Source organism: Leuciscus leuciscus (genome assembly GCF_965113295.1).
Source record: "Leuciscus leuciscus genome assembly, chromosome: 2".
Lineage (NCBI taxonomy): Eukaryota > Metazoa > Chordata > Actinopteri > Cypriniformes > Leuciscidae > Leuciscus > Leuciscus leuciscus.
Genome location: NC_138726.1, coordinates 4,274,235 through 4,294,717, shown reverse-complemented (window position 1 = coordinate 4,294,717; position 20,483 = coordinate 4,274,235). Strand labels below are relative to the sequence as shown.

General features: G+C 36.6%; 1 protein-coding gene across 1 annotated transcript; it reads right to left on the bottom strand.

The window, feature by feature from the left end:
• Nucleotides 1-5,432: 5,432 nt before the first annotated feature.
• Nucleotides 5,433-10,831, bottom strand: hp (haptoglobin). Its single transcript, XM_082161064.1, has 4 exons — nt 10,722-10,831; nt 10,446-10,528; nt 8,613-8,896; nt 5,433-7,225 (listed from the first exon to the last, which is right to left on the bottom strand). Exons 1-4 carry the CDS (start codon nt 10,727-10,729, stop codon nt 6,665-6,667), a joined length of 936 nt encoding a protein of 311 aa, XP_082017190.1. The 5' UTR covers nt 10,730-10,831; the 3' UTR covers nt 5,433-6,664.
• Between the last annotated feature and the right edge of the window lie 9,652 nt (nt 10,832-20,483).

Below are 20,483 nucleotides of genomic sequence, written 5' to 3'. Positions count from 1 at the left end.
AACCGGAAGTTGCAAGCGACTTTTCTCCAGTGTTGCGATTGTGATGTATTTCCAAGTGAAATTGAAAATTGAACAGAGGGTGGGGTTTTACTTTAGCGCTCCTCCTCTCCATCTCTGCTCATAGCAGACTGACGGTTTGAGGAGTGGTTAAGCGCTTTCAACCCAAGCCATCAAACTGACATCATCAGAGAAGGAACGCCATTCCAGACCGGAAGTAACTTTTCAGATTTTGATTAAAGATTACCACGACAAACTATTTTTTTCTGTGTATTAACTTGCACGGATCAATTGTTCACCACAATACTAGTAATATGCGCTAACAATGTAAATATGGTCAATTTTGATTTCATGACGACTTTAAAACTGTTTGAATCCCGTCTGGCTAGAGCTCTTCCTATAATGTTCACGCATTAGATCATTAGACGGAGAGAAGACGGTCTTTTGTGGCTGTTTGAACACATTCGACCACATAAGCGTTTACACTACGAAAGCAATGTTTTTTCCACTAACTCTGGAAGAGGTTGAAAGTGGACGAGCTCAAAACGTTTTAGATCCCGTTACATCTGTATTTAGCGTCGTCCACTTATGATCCGATCGACCGAAACTCAGCTAAACACCAGGGCCCGTATTCATAAAGATTCTAAGAATCCTCTCAGAAAACTCTTAATTTAGCTTAAAAACTTTTACGTAGGAGTCTTAGCTTAAGAGCAATTCGGGACCGATCTGAGAGGAACTCTGAGTAAGGAAAAGACAAAAACTTTCATCTTAGTAAGGAGGCGGGGTTGACCCCGTTGCTATGTATGACACAATCTTTTGAAGACTGTGATTGGTTGGTTGTCCAAGAAGGAAAAAAAAATGTGATTTTAAGTATAGGGTCTATTCTAAGCCTTCACTTTGAAATTACATGCGTCATTTTTCCTATTTGACCGTTCACACACACACACACACATTATATATGTGTATATAAATCCTTTTTATTTTTATTTACCATGGTATGGTAATAATGTATCATGCATGCTGTTAATTTCCTATAAGGTATTTGCTTGGCTTAGAATGATAAAAATTGTTCCACTCTTTCCAATTATTTTCCACTGATTGCTGGCATGTCTATTTAAGTGGCGGTTTTAATGTTGGTTTGAATGTTGGTTTTAATGTATCAAACATGGAATTTTCCCAGTTGTCAAATATCGTAATGTAGTGATTACTTTCATTTCTGGCGCTATGGCATTTCTGTGCTGTGTCGGAGATGTTAGCGTGTCTCTAATAAGATCAGTCACAAACATGATCCCTGCACTATCTAATCTATAGCGTCTTATTAACTCACTGTTATTCATTGTCTGCAACACATTTCTTCTCCTTCTTCGTCTTTCTGCCATTTTCTCCTCTGCTAAAGAAACTCTTAAGCCTCTTAAAAGTCCTCGTCCGTGCTCCTAACAATTTTGACCTTAAGATCTCTTTTAAAGGTAGGGTAGGTAATCCTTTTTCTAAAAAAAAAACATTTCAAATTTGTTTAAACTGTCTTTATATACCAATACATAATTAAAATGTAAGTACTCTGAAAAAGAAAATATAAAAATCGAGTGACTGTAGACCTTTTAATCTGCAATAAACACAGCTCATTATTTCCATTCACTCCACCCCCTCCCTTCTGAGCTCCTTCCAAAGCCACGCCCCCAAAACACATGAACGCGCGACGCCAAACGCTCAGGCTGGAACAAGACGCATTTATTACCTGAGACGAGTGGAGAGGAAGGAGCGCAGTACATACAGTGACATCATGTCAGAATCACATGTAATAAAATACCTAACTTTATCACTATGAATATAAACAAATAAGATTTCTTTTAGTACTCACTATCAAGCTAGCATATCGATAATGGTAAAGTTTCATTCGGTAACGAGCTATATTTATAAGGCAAAACTAAAGACAGGTTGCACTGATACACGTTTTTCCATTACCATCAGTTACACTGTGATGAAGATGAATTTCGTGTAAGATTCATAACATATACGGTGTTTTGCATGTAAGAGTTTCCATGATGAAAACATTGTTGACTCTAATGAAGACTAACGTACACTCCGAGTCTGGAGAAAAGTACCGCATCGTCGGTTCGAGGACAGGTCCGGGGTTGAGGGCGAAGCAGAGGAGGTCGTTCAAGAGTGCGGGCAGGGTCCGAGGAAGTAGTTTTTGCCTTGTTTGCCTTCGCTGACTGCATATGCAGGTGCTTTGAGCTGAATATTTCCGGGCACGGTGACATGTGATGAGTGCACGCAGGGCAGCGCGCGCAGTGGGGCTCGGGCACGAGACATGAAGGCATCTGATTGGTTCTTTACATTCGCACCGAATGGCAGTGATTGGTCAGAGTTTTTACTGTCCTGCAGCTGCTACAGAGGTCTGATTTTTTTCATTCCTTTTTCTAAACACATAATGTATTGACTACTATCAGGATGGAAGGACCATTTCACCCAGTATAAAAAAAAGTGTTTCTGAACAGGATTACCTACCCTACCTTTAAGGGTTAAGATGCTTTCTGAATTACTTTTTTCTTTACTAGGATTTTTTCTTTAACTTTAAGAGTAAACGCCCACATTTCTAAGAATTTTCTTAGAATTGTGTCACTTGGAGCTACTCTTTGCATTAAGATTCTTTATGAATACGGGCCCAGATGTGATTCCACTCACTATATCAGCATCCTTTTTCCTTCTCTTCTTGTGGTCTGGTTTGAGAGCCTGTGGGAGAAAAATAGCCAAATAAACACACAGTTGATTGAATGAGAAAATCACGAATGCACAAAAATCTGTTACATATTTTGTTGTTATGAGGAACTGGACACATTAATCCTATGCACTAAATTATAAATATATTCCTGCCATTTTAAAATGAAGAGGCATATTTCTCCGCATCAATCTATGTTTTCAATCTACTATTACATATTACCTGGCATATTCCTTTTAAAATAAGTAAATTTTTTACATTTTATTTAGATTTTACATTTGTTTAATGTTCATGTATAGAGTGGCTGTCTCACAATTCTTCCCAAAACGCTGCCAGGAATAAAAAAATGGTATAAAATGTCCTGCAAAAGCAACTTCTCCCAACAACCAAGGAGCGATTTGGTGATGATCCATGCTTTTTCCAGCATGATGGGGCACAATATGTCACAAGGAGTCACAATTTAAATGTTGGATATGTGGCTAGGCCCGGATCTTAATCCCAGCTAGAGAACCTGTGGTGAATCCTCAAAAGGAGAGTGGACAAGCAGAATCCCACAAATTGTGTTAAAATATTCTAGACATTCCTGCTTGGAGCACTTAATGAACAGGGGGGGGGGACATTTCAATACTCAGAGGGTGACCTCTGGTGGTGGGGAAGTGGCATAACAGGCTCAGATGCCACCGGGAATATAAGGGTTTACTGGATTAATTTACCCCTGTAGAGTTGCACAGTCAACTCATCACAAACTCCCCTTCAGTTGTATTTTTATTGAAAGTTTCATAGTTGCATTAGATTTAAATGTCTTTGAGTTTGAGTCTAATACATTTAGGACATGTTAAAGCATGTTTGGGCAAGGTTTGGGGAATACAACAGTGCAATTTTCAAACCATGGAATATAGTCTTTTTTTTTTTTCTCAAAATAAATGCTGTTCAGAGCTGTTGAGAAGCTACATGCTGCACAAAATCTGTTGACTCAAATTAATTGGGATGCCTGGTGGTAAACAGAAGAACTTGATTCAGGGTTAACTGTGGCTTGTCAGGTTTGCAGTGTATTTGATTCCCTGATGAAAGATGAGAGAGAGGTATGCAGCATTTCTGAATCAATCGGGATTTTAAGTCAGTTAATCTATGGGGCGCCGTTTGTAAAGTGTCTCATGCTGAAAATAACAGCAACATTTTGTCACATTTAGCTTCAAACAATGTTTTAAAAAACTGTTATGAATTTTTGACGGTCACTTTTTACCACATTTACAACAATATTTGTCAACTTAGAGATATTTTAAATAGTTAAATCTAAATATTAAATGTTACACCTAAATGTTAAATGTTAAATCTAAATGCTAAATCTAAATCTAAATGTTAAATCTAAATCTAAATCTAAATGTTAAATCTAAATGTTAAATCTAAATCTAAATGTTAAATCTAAATATTAAATCTAAATCTAAATGTTAAATCTAAATCTAGATGTTAAATCTAAATGTTAAATCTAAATCTAAATGTTGAATCTAAATCTTAAATCTAAATCTAAATATTGAATCTAAATGTTTAGGGTGAAACTAAATATTTAACTAATATGCAAAATCAAAATGCCGGTAACCGGAAGTGCCAAAATAAAAGCTCGAGGAGGTCAGTGTGTGTTTATAGCATGGTTTATAGTGTCAAATAACGAATAAAAACCATCTCATCCGAGGAAATGGACTCTTGGACATGGATTATCGTGATAATAACTACCTAAAATAATAAACACATTTGGAGAAACTGTATTTGAAGAGTAGGCTAGCGTCACTTTTATGAAAAGTGCGGGACTTATGACCTGCAGCCATAATAGCCAGGCACGAGGAGGCTCACTTTGACTGAATGTCATGTCATCACTCTCATCACGAAACTCTACAGTTTCTCCAAACGTGTTTATTATTTTAGGTAGTTATTATCGTTATATTATAGTTATTATTATGAGATGGTTTTTATTCGTTATTTGACACTATAAACCATGCTATAAACACACACTCGAGCTTTTATTTTGGCACTTCCGGTTACCGGCATTTTGAATTTGCATATTAGTTAAATATTTAGTTTCACCCGAAACATTTAGATTCAACATTTAGATTTAGATTTAGATTTAACATTTAGATTTAGATTTAGATTTAACATTTAGATTTAGATTTAATATTTATATTTAACATTTAGATTTAACGTTTAGATTTAACATTTATATTTAGATTTAACATTTAGATTTAACATTTAGATTTATATTTATATTTAACATTTAGATTTAGATTTAGATTTAGCATTTAGATGTAACATTTAATATTTAGATTTCACTATTTAAAATATCTCTAAGTTGACAAATATTGTTGTAAATGTGGTAAAAAGTGACCATCAAAAATTCATACCAGTTTTTTAAACATTGTTTGAAGCTAAATGTGACAAAATGTTGCTGTTATTTTCAGCGTGAGCCGCTTTACAAACGGCGCCCCATATTAATCTACGTACTTTGCATGCTCCTTTGGTCTCAGAAAGTTATGCTCAAGATATGTATTTATATAACCATGATCAGCATTCTGCAGCAGAGCTTTACATATTTAATGAACTAAAATGGTGTGTGATGTGCTTTCTCATCTGGGCCGTGTGGAATCCACATGTACCAGCCTTTTTCAATATTACAATTGAGATTTTAATACCACTATTAAATTAAATGTAACCCTGAAATCAGTAGCAAAGAGTAGCAAAATTTTATTTCCATTGTTTAATACATATATTACATGATATTTTAAGAGTTCCTGCTAATTTATCACAGCAAATGCACGTAATATGTTGTCCAGTGCATTGTGATGAAATGCATCTGATTTATAGCTATATATGGGATTGATATTATCTATGTATGGAATGACTGATGTGGCAGCTGTCAATCATGACGTTAAATTATTCGTAATGTAATTCGATTTTTTAGTTTGGCTTGCGTCCCATTCGATTACATTATGACCTATATTGCAGCCAGCCACCAGGGGGCGATCGAAATGTTTTGGCTTCATTGTTCTGGACCTGTGCGGCACACAAGATACACTAGACACTTTTTTGTTTCAAATATGGATTTATTTGTTAAATGACAACCCCCATTTTTATTCTCACAATTTTACAGTGCAAATTACAACCCAGACATCAACAAAGTGTCTGCCCAGATCCGGGCCACATGTGGTACATGTGGATTCCTACAAACAATAACTAATACGTTTTCGTTTAAAAACGCATATTTTTCTCTCCGTTTTGGCCTTCCGTCCACACTGAGATGACTTTTGTATTAAGCTTTTTGAAAACACTCTCCAAAGTGGATTCATTTGAAAACATTTCGCGTTGTAGTGTGACTGTCAAAACGCAGGTATTTAAAAACGATGACGTAAGGTTAGTCATTTGACGCATATTGTACCAATAGTCTAGATATTTATGTTTATAGCGGTATTGTGCCTGTTATGTGCCGTTCACTTTCACACATGTTGCTAAAATATGTTACTTTGCGCACTCTTCATATCACAGTCCTGCAAATTCATTCGCATTTGCTGTCCTGCAGCGAAACATGAAATCAGCCGCGTTTTAGACTCAAACATATAATAGTGAGTGAGTGCGACCTGACGCTTCAGTGAATGATAAGATATTTTGCTAAATAAAATTGAATTGCACGATAACTTTATGTATTTTTCCGTCTGTCTCATCTCAGTGGGCTTCTGTGAGGTTCTATACATGTGCAGTATAAGGTGAATTTGGCGTTTTCAGGTGTTTTCCAGCAGTTTCTCATCCACACTGAAATGCCTGAACACGCTAGTGTTTTTTTTAAACGAAAACGCTGTTTTCACATGTATCTGGATTAATGTAGACGTAGCCTATGTTGCAGTCTGGGAAACCAGTGACATAAATGTATATTTATAAAGCAATTATAACTGCATTAAAATCATACTACTGTTGTTGTGAAAACATGTGACTTATAATTGAAGCACGCCGCTCTGGAAATTCCTGTGAATCTCCTCTCATGATGCTGTGGATCCAGGGCAGGTACGCAGAAATCTTTGTGTAGACAGCATGCTTTTCTACAGAACAAGCCTTGTCAAAGGAGAGGATTCCCGCAGCATAGACTGCACTGGTGTTGGGGTTCAGGAACACAAGAGCGCCCCCTGCGTCACCAAAACACACGTTTTCCTCGTACTTGCTGGGTCCTGTGCAGAACTGTTTGTCAGTCACATTTGGTGTGCTTGCGAGGATCGTTGCCTGGTAGTTTCCCTTGCATGACTGGACGGGCAGAGCGAGAAACTTCAGTTTTGGGGCAGGGGTGAAAAGACGCCCCCATCCCCACCCAGCGATGATGCCGCTCTCTCCTTCGCTCTCTTCCTGGTTTTCTCCCATCTCTGGAAGCGGGATGGGTATTATAGACTCGTTAAATCTGACTGGCTCCTGCAGTTTGATCAGAGCGAGGTCATCGTCCCAGTCGGATGTGTTCTGGAAGCCTGGATGCAAAAACACCTGCAGGAAAGATGCATTTCAACTATTAATGCTCTCATGCAACCATTATCTCCTTTATCCTTTTCTTGACATACAAAATTAACTTGTCACAATGATAAATTGGTCCCAAAAACATTTGCAAACTTTAAGAACTCTTAGAAAAGCATGAATTTCATTGCATCATATGCACCCACGTTTAATATTTAGTTACCTAATGCAGTGACTTTTTTAATTGTGGCTTAAGTGTCCAAATACTTTTTAGGGTCACTGTCTGCACAACTAAAGAAGACAATTAATTGTATATTGTTAGGGTTAGGGTTAGGGTAGTTGTGACCTGTACATTGGAAAATTATGAAGGTCACCCTGAATAATACTCTGTCCAACTCTATATAATCACCACAAATTAAAACATTTCATAATCTTTTGGTTAGAACTTTTAAACCCCTTTGACCTAAGAAAATCACCTGATAACTCATCTCATGCTGATCATGTCAATACATACAGTATATTAAAACTCTGCCCATGACAGTAGTCACCATTTTGAAATGTACTGTATTCTATTTCTATTCGCTATTCTTCCCAAAAACAAAATTTGTCAGATTCCTGCCAAAATTAGCTCAGATAATAACTGGACCGAGCTGCACAGAAGTGGTCAGACAGAATTTTATATTAATCTTTGTTTAAAAGTTATGATGATGTGTAATTAATGATTTCGACCTATAACCCAGACATCAACAGTGTCGGCCCACACGTGTTGAATCCACATGTACCAGATGTGACCCGGATCTGGGCCGACACTATTTTGCTGTTTGGGAATAATTAGGCAAGATGCTTTCTGGGCGACAACTCGATCTATCAAAATAAAACAAAAACAAAACTTGGAAGGCTTCATTAACACCATGACCTGAGTGCACCTGCCAAATGTGGCTATTTTTGCTCATAACTTTTGAAAAGTTTGTCAGAAAATCATGATTGGTGTCTACAGACTAATTGGGTTATGCTGAAACTGCCGATACTGAATTTGGCAAAATCAGATTAATCTTCTGCCCATCATTTTCAAATTTGTCTTAAATTATAATTTTTTTTTGACATATTGGCACAAAATTTGGTATATATCAGTGGTTTTCAGTCCTGGTCCTGGAGCATCATTAGCCATGTTTCTTTTACCCTTCAAATTGTGCAGATTTAGTCGCATAAAGTCATTTTGCAATGGTTTTTTCAAAGATAAAATCATTTTTAACATTGATGCCACTTTCTAATATTGCTCTTCAGCTATCGGACTACATTAGCAGCTAAGTAAGCTTAACATGCTGATCGGTTAGCATGCTAACTAATGCTTTTTTGTCTTTGTATTTATATACAAAATATATGGAGATCATGATTTAGCTTAGCAGGTTTGGATATTTACCTTCTCCACAGCTACTTCAGAAGAAGCATTTGCATCAGAAAGTTTGCTGATTCCAAGATAGACTTTTGGGATTAATGGTTCTTGTCCTCTTGTATGATTTCGACTCTTTCTTACAAATAGATTACGGCCGGCAGTCAGTACCCAGCGCTCCGCTATCAGCGCTCCTCCAGCAAAACCTCCATCTAGTATGTTTTCACTGAGGTACACCATTGCCTGCCACGGGACGGATGCGTTCAGCGATCCTCCCACCATTCGTTTGGGACGTAGGGCTGAAATCCTGTGAGCTGTAGGATACATGAGAATGAGATCTTTTTAGGCAGCTGTCAGTGATATTTTTCATGCTACATATGTAGAGAAAACACAAAATGTAATGAATGCTTCATTGCTAGATTTGTTGAGTTCACGTCTTCGTTCAACTCGTAAATACTATTTTTCCAACATGACTTGAATGCACCAATTGTATGAACATAGGGGTTTGCTCTTTTGGCTCATGCTAGCAAACAGGATTTCCAACATGTTACACGTGATAACAGTGAATAGCTGCATGCTAATAGCGATTAGCTATGTGTTAAAACATTCTGAAAAATCCTAACTAATTACTAAAACATGATATAAACAAGTCAAAATTTGTTAGCATCATGGTAACAAAATGTTAAAACATGTTAGCATCGCCTAGTTGCATGCCTAAACATGTTTAAAAACATGCTAACATATGTTAACAACATCGAGTGAAGCGTTAAAACATGCTAACGACATGATAATTTGTTAGCATAACGTTAAACATACCAGCATCATGCTAACAACATATTAATTATGTTAGCAAACAAGACTTCCAACATGCTACAAATGCTAATAGTGATTAGCTAAGTGCTAAAACGTTCTAAAAATCCTAACTAATTATTAAAATATGATAGAAATGACTCAAAATGTGCTAGTATCATGGTAACAATGTTAAAACATGTTATCATCGCCTAGTTGCATACTAAAACATGTTATAAACATGCTAACAACATCTAGTGAAGCGTTAAAACATGCTAATGAAATGCTAACTGTGTTAGCATAATGTTAAACATACTAGCATCATGCTAACAACCGACTAATAGGCCTAATGTTAGCAAAAACATGTTAAAAACATGCTAACATATGCTAACAACATCTAGTGAAGCATTAAAACATGCTAACGACATGATAATCCTGTAAGCATAATGCTAACAACATATTAATCATGTTAGCATGATGTTAGGAAAACATGATAATTGTGTTTGCATTATGTTAACATGTTAATCGTGTTAGCATCATGCTAGCGACATGCTGATCATGTAAGCATCTTGCTAAAAACATGATAAACGTTAATCATGTTAGCACCTTGTTGAAACAAGACCCATATCCCTCTCAGAATATCGTAGAGACGTGAAGATTAGCTTTTTTGACTCGAGGCAGTGTTGTTGTAACTACGCTGCCCCCTACATTACCATGAGTCGAAAAACTCACCCGTGTCTCTATGATATTCTGAGAGGGATACGGTTCTTGTTTCAACAAGGTGCTAACATGATTAACGTTTATCATGTTTTTAGCAAGATGCTAACAAGATTAGCATATCAGGGATGCTTCCCCTATAACATTTTGCTATGTTCTTGCTAAGATATTCTCACAATGCTGTTGTTATTGCGACGAACTACACATGTGGTTTACTCTGTAGCCTATGATACAAAGATGGTTTAAAATGCTTTTTAAAATGTGACATTAAATTCACTAAAAGCATTTCACTGATTCACAGCTGTAGCTGTCTGCTGCTGAGCATTGGTCATGTCAGATGAGGAGGTTGTTTGTTACCCGAAACATGCTCTCTGACTCTGTCCAAAGCAGGAGACACATCTGGCAGCCAAGTAATAGTGCCCACGAGCAGCACAGATAGCCTGGAGACCAAAAAGGGTCATCAACGTTAAATAATCTCTTGCTTGTTTGAACAGATTAAGAATGCATTATGCATTGCAGTGAAATAGCTAATGAAATTTGCTAAAACATTTAGAGATGCTTTTTAAATGTCTTTCAAGCCAATACTTGATCACACATCATTATTTTAATTTAGGGAACAAAACAGACACTTACCACCTCATGATGAAAACGTTTTGGAAACAGATCCGTCTTTTATCAATTTGTGGTCGTTGAGGTTCTGCATTTATATGAGCTCGACACAGCTGCCCCCCCCCCCCCCCCCCCCCCCCTCTAACAAAAAAAACATCTAAACTCACAGATTACATAATCGGGGAAATTTATCTGTGTTTGAATGTTGACACTATCTCGGTTAAAGGCAGATCAACTTTCCAAAGGCAGTCTGTATGACCTACTTTTCAGTGTGCATTTAAACAAGAGATGGCACTCTTTTCGTGATGTTGTAACCCCCAGAGAAAATTATTGTGTTTGCAAAATGGTGAACATCTTGTGTGAAATATCGATTTAATCAAACGACAGTGCCAGTAAGTCCAAGTTTTGCAAACCCCAACATCAGGATTTTGCAACGTGTCAAACAATGCAAAATGGTGAACATCTTGCGTGAAATATCGATTGATCAAATGACAGTGCCAGTAAGTTCAAGTTTTGCAAACCCCAACATCAGGATTTTGCAACACACAATGTTGCAATAAAAAGAGTTTTGATCACTCTAATAAAAGTTAAGCACATGGAATTTCCAGAAGCAAAACATGGCAATCTTTGGTGGAACAATTACAATGGCAGACGACTCAAATTCGGTTGTGATCATTTGATTTTTATTTTTTTATTTTTTGTTTGATGTACATGGATCCAAATTGGAATAATTTGAATGATTATGGGATAGGTTGAAACAGCTTCACTCATTGCAATTGACATTAATTTACATGGTTTATGAAAGTAGTAGATTTCTAAACAATTATATGCTTGAAAGTGGTGTGCCAGTGCTTAATTGATTTTGAGAAACCTGCCATGAAGAAAAAACAACAGAACTTAAAACAAAAAATAACTCACAACACCCCGACGGCTATTTCTGAACTTGAGAGCATTCTTAAATGTTTAAAAGGCTTGGTATTTCTGACTGACCTCATTCCCTAGATTTGCTCTTTAAAACTTAAAGAGCACTATGTGCATTTTTAAAGAAAGTTATAAAACACATTGAATAAGGGTTTGAAATATCATTTTGGCAATGATACAATGTCTAGACAGAGATTCATGCTTGCGAATTTAATGTTATTTTAAAGGCTCCTTGTTTTGAAAACTCCTATAATAGGTAACATGCATCCAATGTAAAAATAAATAAATAAATAAATAAAAACACATAAATCTCAAAATATACATTGCAATATACATTCGGTCTCTCTAAACCCCTCCTTTCAGAGAGCTTTCTCTGCTCTGATTGGTCAGATGACCCAGTCAGTTGTGATTGGTCTACTCGGCTCTGATTGGTCAGACGGCTCAGTCTGTTGTGATTGGTCTACTCGGCTCTGATTGGTCAGGCGGCTCAGTCTGTTGTGATTGGTATATATTTATTTATTTATTTATTTATTTTTCTTCTCTCTAATTTTTTTTAAAATTTTTTTTTTTTTTTGTCTTGTTTTTGTGGCTCTGTGTGCGTTTGTTTGTTGTCTGTCTGAATATTGACATGTATAACTGTATTTTTGTTTATTTGATTATTGTTCTTTTGTGATGATTGTGATGTATTTTAGGACCCCCTCGAAAACGAGATGGTGCATCTCATAGACTAGGCAGAATTTCTGAAAATGTGCTTATTTAAAGTGCTGGAGGCATTTTGTGATTATTTATATTGTACAACATTTCTAGGGGTATTAAGGGGTGCTGAATCCAAATCTGCTGTATATGAAGCTCAAAAATGTCCCAAAATGCCTCAAAATTGAGAAATTCAAAATGGCCGCCACCACCAGGCTTAAATCTATTTTTCAGTATATCTTTTTGACTAAACAAGGTTCAAACATGAAATAAATGTGCTTTTGTAAGTTTTCCTACATGGGCAATGCAATGCCATATTCAGATTTGAGATGTAATGTGAAGAAACTGCTTAGATATTGCAAAAAATTGTTGTTTTTAACTATGAACTATTATTAACTAATTAATAATTAAGTTATTATTATTAATATTATCAGACTACTTTTACTTAGTTTGTATTTTGTTTTGAGGTCAAATGTGTCAAATGTACTGTAATGCACTCCCCCACCTTTGCCCTCCCCAATATCACCCCACCCCTCCCCCAAGCTTAGCCTTTCTCACACTTCTCAGAACGGCTGATCGGAAACATAAGACAGCTAACAGGTAAAGTCATGTCCAGTGTATATTTTCATAATGTGACATGGTTTCATAAACATCCCAAGGGGATCAATAACGTTTCTATCTATATATCTATCTATGTAGTTTAAATAATTGCAGTATATATTTTGATATATATGCAGCATTTTTGATCACTAAAAGAAGCCTATTAGTGCGATTAGCTAGATGACATCAAAGTCAGTAAACTTAACACACTTGCTTTTACACTGACTGATTGGAGGAAAAACTTTAAATTTATTTCATTTAAAGGTGCTCTAAGTGATGTTTGGGTGACGTCACTTCTTGTTGACGCTTAAAGTATTGTCAAACAAAACGGAGGCTAGCTAGACCCTCCCTCCTCCTCATCCGCACACTAACTCCCCAAACCCCACCCCAAATCCTTCTTGTCGGTTATTGGCTGGAACAGTTTGTTATGTTTCATGGTGCGGGTGAGCCCAGTTTGTTTTTGTTGCTGTTTGTGGAGCCTGTGGTGTCTGCAGAGACCGCGTTTTTTTACAGTGTGTTCAGGGGACAGGTAGCTACGGATAGTGAGGAGATGTTTGCTGTATGTGACAAAAAATGTTTTGGCCTAAAAAACGCGTGACATCGCTTAGAGCACCTTTAATTTATTTAAATGTAAATCTCGTTGGGTATTGTTCTACTTGAACCATTCAATCCCTTTTAGTAATCCTTCATGATTTATTTATTTTTTCTTTTGAAAGGCCTCCCACGGCCCACCTACAATACCTCCGTGGCCCAAGTTACCAATAGATACCAAACGAAGTTCATCTGCATCCACCCCAACTCTGCAAAATGTTACTCTACGGAGCAAAATACCTCCAATAGATTGGAAGCAGTGTATCTTTTACCAACAAGATCAGAAAGAAAAACTACATCTCATACAAGAAATGAAATTTCTCCACAAACGGCAACAAAAACAAACTGTGCTCACCCGCACCATGAAAAATAACAAACTGTTCCAGCCAATAACCGACAAGAAGGATTTGGGGTGGGGTTTGGGGAGTTAGTGTGCGGATGAGGAGGAGGGAGGGTCTAGCTAGTCTCCGTTTTGTTTGACAATAGTTCTTATTCGATCTACGTCATCAATGTTCGCGGCGGCCATGTTGTTGACATAGAAACCACGGCAACTGTCAATTGACAAGCGAGGCAGCGTCGGTATTATCCATGGCATTATCGCTGTTTTTTTTTTTTTTTAACAGCGCGATGGTGTGTTATGTAATACACGTCTGTTCTAACAACAGCAATAAGAACCCCGGAGTTAGTTTTTATGTGATACCGACTGTCAGAAAACGTGAAGGGAAGGAAACAGAGGAGTTGAGCCAGCGCAGGAGAGACTTGTGGCTAACTAGGATACATATAGGCTAAACTTTCAGCTAACTCCCCACAGCAAAGTCTTTTCCCATCATTTTACCACATGTTAGGGGGGATTGGGGGGATGTAAAAAAAAAATATTGCATGACAATAAGTGTATTGTGATTGTCAAAACATTTTAGTAACTAAACTGAATTTTTTTAGGTTTAGTGACAACATGTTACAATGTTTACATGGTACAATTTCTGGTAAGCTAACGTTACGCTTTTTTTATTATTTCAATTCAATTCAATTATTGTGATTTGATTTAATATTGACTCATTTGGATAAATATTAGGTAGGCTACACAAGATAGGCGTTCATTTTTCTCAAGAAAAAAACAACTCACCTAATGCTGTAAACATACAGAGAGAGATATAATGCGTTTTTTTTTTATTATAATAACAACTTTATTTAATTATATAAGTACAAATATAATAAATATGTAATATAGTACACATACTTAGCTAAATACTCTCTATAGCTTTTTTTCTAGCCAAATAACGTGCTATAGCCTCTATTATGGTCATTAAATGGCTTTCCTGAGGTAAATGTTATGTGACATAATTGTTCTCCAACTGTTTTATTGACCCCTTTGTTTGATTGATTGGTCGATATTATGTATGAGGAATATACATTTCGGTAAGTTGTACTGTATCTTTCAACATTGTTCATTCGTGTTTATTTACTAGCTAGAGATGATCGGGTCACGTGCCGCTAGGGATCTGTCGCGTCACATTTACAAGCGCCAAAACTGTGTTTATTGTTTGAATTTCATAATAAAAGTGACAGAATCTGAGAGCTGAGATTTTTTTATTATCATAAGTAACCTGCCCTGTCTTGTCTGTCGGTCTCCGTGTCCTCTTTGCTTCGCAATTTTTCTGTGCGTGAGAAAATGTATGTGGGGCGTGAGAGCGTGTGAAAAGTGTCAATTGCGTGTGTCTCACGGTGAATGCGTGAGAGTTGGCAGCATAAGTTACGGCTGGCAATAAGGACAGATCTTTCTTTACTTAAGACTATTGGGTCTATTTGATATGGGTCCACACCAATCAAGCTTATCTTCTCTTGATACCGAAGCGATGAAGCCATTAGGCTACTGCTCCCCTCAACTCAAATCTGCGTGCGGCTATGGGCAGGACAGATGTCATGTCAACAATATGGCCGCGGTTAGCTACTTCCGGTGTTTGCAAATAAGGCCTATACTTTAAGCGTCAACAAGAAGTGACGTCACCCAAACATCACTTAGAGCACCTTTAAATTAAATAAATGTAAAGTTTTTTCCTCCAATCAGTCAGTGTGTAAAAGTTTACTGACTTTGATGTCATCTAGCTAATCGCACTAATAGGCTTCTTTTAGTGATCAAAAATGCTAAAATATATACTGCAATTATTTAAACTACATAGATAGATATATAGATAGAAACGTTATTGATCCCCGGCCTTGGGATGTTTATGAAACCATGTCACATTATGAAAATATACACTGGACATGACTTTACCTGTTAGCTGTCTTATGTTTCCGATCAGCCGTTCTGAGAAGTGTGAGAAAGGCTAAGCTTGGGGGAGGGGTGGGGTGATATTGGGGAGGGCAAAGGTGGGGGAGTGCATTACAGTACATTTGACACATTTGACCTCAAAACAAAATACAAACTAAGTAAAAGTAGTCTGATAATATTAATAATAATAACTTAATTATTAATTAGTTAATAATAGTTCATAGTTAAAAACAACAATTTTTTGCAATATCTAAGCAGTTTCTTCACATTACATCTCAAATCTGAATATGGCATTGCATTGTCCATGTAGGAAAACTTACAAAAGCACATTTATTTCATGTTTGAACCTTGTTTAGTCAAAAAGATATACTGAAAAATAGATTTAAGCCTGGTGGTGGCGGCCATTTTGAATTTCTAAATTTTGAGGCATTTTGGGACATTTTTGAGCTTCATATACAGCAGATTTGGATTCAGCACCCCTTAATACCCCTAGAAATGTTGTACAATATAAATAATCACAAAATGCCTTCGGGGTTCTGATTTTGTGAAAATTGACCCTGTCTATCAAGGGGTTTATCCTAATAAATAAATTTGAAATTTGAATTGGTCTACTCTGCTCTGATTGGTCAGATGACTCAGTCTTTTGTGACTGGTCTACTCTGCTCTGATTGGTCAGATGACTCAGTCTGTTGTGATTGGTCTACTCTGCTCTGATTGGTCAACTCTGCTCTGATTGGTCAGACGGCTCAGTCTGTTGTGATTGGTCTACTCTGCTCTGATTGGTCAGATGACTCAGTCTGTTGTGATTGGTCTATTCTGCTCTGATTGGTCAACTCTGCTCTGATTGGTCAGACGGCTCAGTCTGTTGTGACTGGTCTACTCTGCTCTGATTGGTCAGATGACTCAGTCTGTTGTGATTGATCTACTCTGCTCTGATTGGTCAACTCTGCTCTGATTGGTCAGATGACTCAGTCTGTTGTGATTGGTCTATTCTGCTCTGATTGGTCAACTCTGCTCTGATTGGTCAGATGGCTCAGTCTGTTGTGATTGGTCTACTCTGCTCTGATTGGTCAGATGGCCCAGTCAGCTGTGATTGGTCTACTCTGCTCTGATTGGTCAGATGGCCCAGTCAGCTGTGATTTGCCTTCTCTGCTCTGATTGGTCAGACGGCCCAGTCTGTTGTGATTGGTCTACTTTATTATACATATTTTCACTTCCTGTGTATTCTCCATGTTGTTCATTTGTTTCCTAGGTTTCTATAGTTTACTATAGTTTTCCATTGTGAATTTATAACCCCCAATTCCTCAGTTCTTGGTAGAATGGTTTGAATAAATTAAACTGTAACTGAGTGGGTTTTGATCTTAAAGGTGATGTTTTCCTGTTCTTCCTGGACTCCTATGTTTGTTGATTCCTGAGCCGTTACAGCCGTACTGTGTTTAGAATATATAGTTACAGTAATCTAAACCAAGTCAGGGGTTGTAGTAGATAAACAAGGTGCCATGATCAGGTAATGATCAGGAACACAGGCTAACTGAAACCAAAACGGAATTAAACCGTTACAATCACAAGAGAATCTAACATAAATATGATTAAAAATTATAATGCTTCAAATGTGAAATCCATCTTGAATTTAATGAAGGTGAAGAATGCAAAGGGAACAATAATGTATGAGAACGTTTTAATAGAAGTGCAGAGATTGTATCCCATATTTCTCCAGCCAAAAGCCATGGTGCACATAGAATCAGTTTAATACTAAAATTAGGTAAAAATATGTTTTCTTTAATTTTCAGCCTGGACGGAGACAGCTGGCGTTAAACTGGCTTGCTTCAGTTCCACATGAGCAGTTTTAATAATTACTTGTTAATCACTTGTATGATGTCCTGCAGTGCTGGTGCAGAAGTGGTCAGAGAGATTAGGGCAGAAAACACAAATGTTTTAAATGTTATGAACTATTAATGACACGCAGTAGCCCGAACCATCTCACAAGTGTATTAGAGATGGAAGTGGGTCATGATGGCCGTCATTAGCCTGCAGCCAAACTCAAAATATAACCTTTCAGCTCCTGTTGAAGACCTTACTGCGCCCGTAAAGGACTCGGATTATGAAAAACAAGCCTAATTAAGACAAAATAAATAAAAAATCAAATCATCAGTTTTTCAGGAAACGTTACTTTTATAACGCAACATATTATATAGTTAATACTTCAAAATGTAATTAATCTTATTATCTATCTCAATCACTCTAAACTTTAATTAAAAAAAATATGAAAATTCATCAAAGCATTGAAACATGGCTTCATTTCCACAGTTCAAAAAAAGAATGGAAAAATGGTAGAACAAATTGTAAATATCCAATACTATAATAAGGAAAATAAATTGACCTGTTTAATTAATTTAATCCTTTGGTGGCAGTCAAAATGACAGATTTTTTAATATTTAATATTTTGTAATTTTATGTTACGATATTATATTTATGCAGTATCCATTTATTTACCTGTTAACCACTTGTTGAGCATTAAACTGTCCTAAATCTTTGGTCTCTTTGTAAAGACAACACTTTACAACACAAAAAAAGAATTTAAAAAGCTACAGAAGTTTAAGTTTGTCATGAAATCTTTTTATTTTATTTTATTTTTTTTATATGAAATGTATATTTTCCAAAACATGTTTTATTCTGACACTGCGAGAAAATCAAAGCCAAGTTATGTTCCAAATTTGAGGTTGATATCTCAAAATGAGCTTTCACTAAGATTTTGTTTGGCCGCAGTACCAGACGTTTCCACTAGATGAAATTTGTGTGTGTGTGTGTGTGCGTTTGTGTGTGTGTGTGTGTGTGTGTGTGTGTGTGTGTGTGTGTGTGTGTGTGTGTGTGTGTGTGTGTGTGTGTGTGTGTGTGTGTGTGTGTGTGTGTGTGTGGAGTGTGTGTTCGTACCATTCTGATGAAGTAAAAAATTCTATAAGAAAAAGAAAAAAAATTCGAAGAGCACCAGAGGGTTAAAAAAGTTTATTCATATATACTTTGCACTTCCATGAAGACAGATTTGTGGAAATGCACCTGTTGTGTAATCCCATAAATAATGCTTGCCAGAATGAATGTTTATTTTTGGGATTGGCAGAATGTGCTCATACTTAACATTTTGCTAACGTTTGCTAACTGAACTCCAAGGATTATTCCTGTCCTGTTTACATGTATTTTCAGATGCAAGACACTGATTCCAGAGAGGAGAGGTTTTAATCATTCATGATATTAATGTCTAATCTAATATAGTCAGTGAGTACATTTTCATTTAATCTTTTGAGAATATTGTGAGTAGGATATTTCCCCTTTCCATTACTCAGACATGCAGAAAAGTCCTGCAGGAATACTCTCCTAGGATTACATTTAAATAAGCAGAACTTTCCCATCCTATTTGCATAATCTATTAGACTGAGGCATATCAAGCACAGTTTAATATGGAGACGCAGCGGTCTAGACTGGATAATGTGGACGGCTTGAGTTTGATATTTTGTATCTAATGCAATGAAATTCAGACATTTTTAAGTGACCGAGACTAAGAGGCCAAGTCCCCTGTTTTTATTTATTTATTTTTTTAGCTTTAAATAAATATTTATGCCACAAAATATAAGTCACAGACATCAGACATCTTACACTCTTAGAAGAAAAAGTTATATATTGAATCATAAAAGGGTTTTGTCAGGTGTCTCGTAAAACCTCTTATAGGGTCAATCCGTCATTTTATGCATTTATTATTAATTCATTTTTAATTTGAATTACATTTTTTGAACCAGACCACATACTTTATCACAAGAAATAAATAAAATAATCTGTTGAACATGAAAGTATTATGCAATCATTTAAGACATTTGTCCTTATATACAGACCCTTTCCAAAAAATTAGAATATCATGGAAAAGTTTATTTATTTCCATAATTCCATTCAAAACGTTAAACTTCCATAGATTATAGATTCAGGGCCCACAACTTAAACGATTTCAAGTATTTAGTTGTTTATTTGTACATAATTTGGGCTTCCAGCTCATAAATCCCACGAAAACAGGATTTCAAAAAATTCGAATATTACATGAAATCACACAGTAATTACACAGTAATACCATGGTCATTGAACCAGGTTTTGGTTATTTTGGCAGTGTGGGCAGGTGCAAATCCTGCTGGAAAATGAAGGAAGCATCTCCATAAAGCTTGTCTGCTGAAGGAAGCATGAAGTGCTCTGGAAATGTCCTGGTAGACGCTGTGTTGAGTGGACCAACACCAGCCGATGACATGGCTCCCCAAACCAACACAGACTGTGGAAACTTCACACTGGACTTCAAGCATCTTGGATTGTGTGCCTCTCCATTCTTCCTCCAGACTCTGCGACCTTGGTTTCCAAATGAGATGCAAAATTTGCTCTCATCAGAAAAGAGGACTTTGGTCCACTGTGCTTTATTAAATCCAGAGTCAACGCAGCCGTCTACCAGGACATTTCCAGAGCACTTCATGCTTCCTTCATTTTCCAGCAGGATTTGCACCTGCCCACACTGCCAAAATAACCAAAACCTGGTTCAATGACCATGGTATCACTGTGTAATTACTGTGTGATTTCATGTAATATTCTAATTTTTTGAAATCCTGTTTTCGTGGGTTTTATGAGCTGGAAGCCCAAATTCTGTACAAATAAACAACTAAATACTTGAAATCGTTTAAGTTGTGGGC

What these genes read in the sequence shown, in the direction of transcription:
- hp (XM_082161064.1), bottom strand. An exon ending in AGTCAGAGAGCATGTTTCGG is followed by an intron (nt 8,897 to 10,445) that starts GTAACAAACAAC and finishes TGTATCCTACAG; the next exon opens with CTCACAGGATTTCAGCCCTA. An exon ending in CTGAAGTAGCTGTGGAGAAG is followed by an intron (nt 7,226 to 8,612) that starts GTAAATATCCAA and finishes TCTTTCCTGCAG; the next exon opens with GTGTTTTTGCATCCAGGCTT.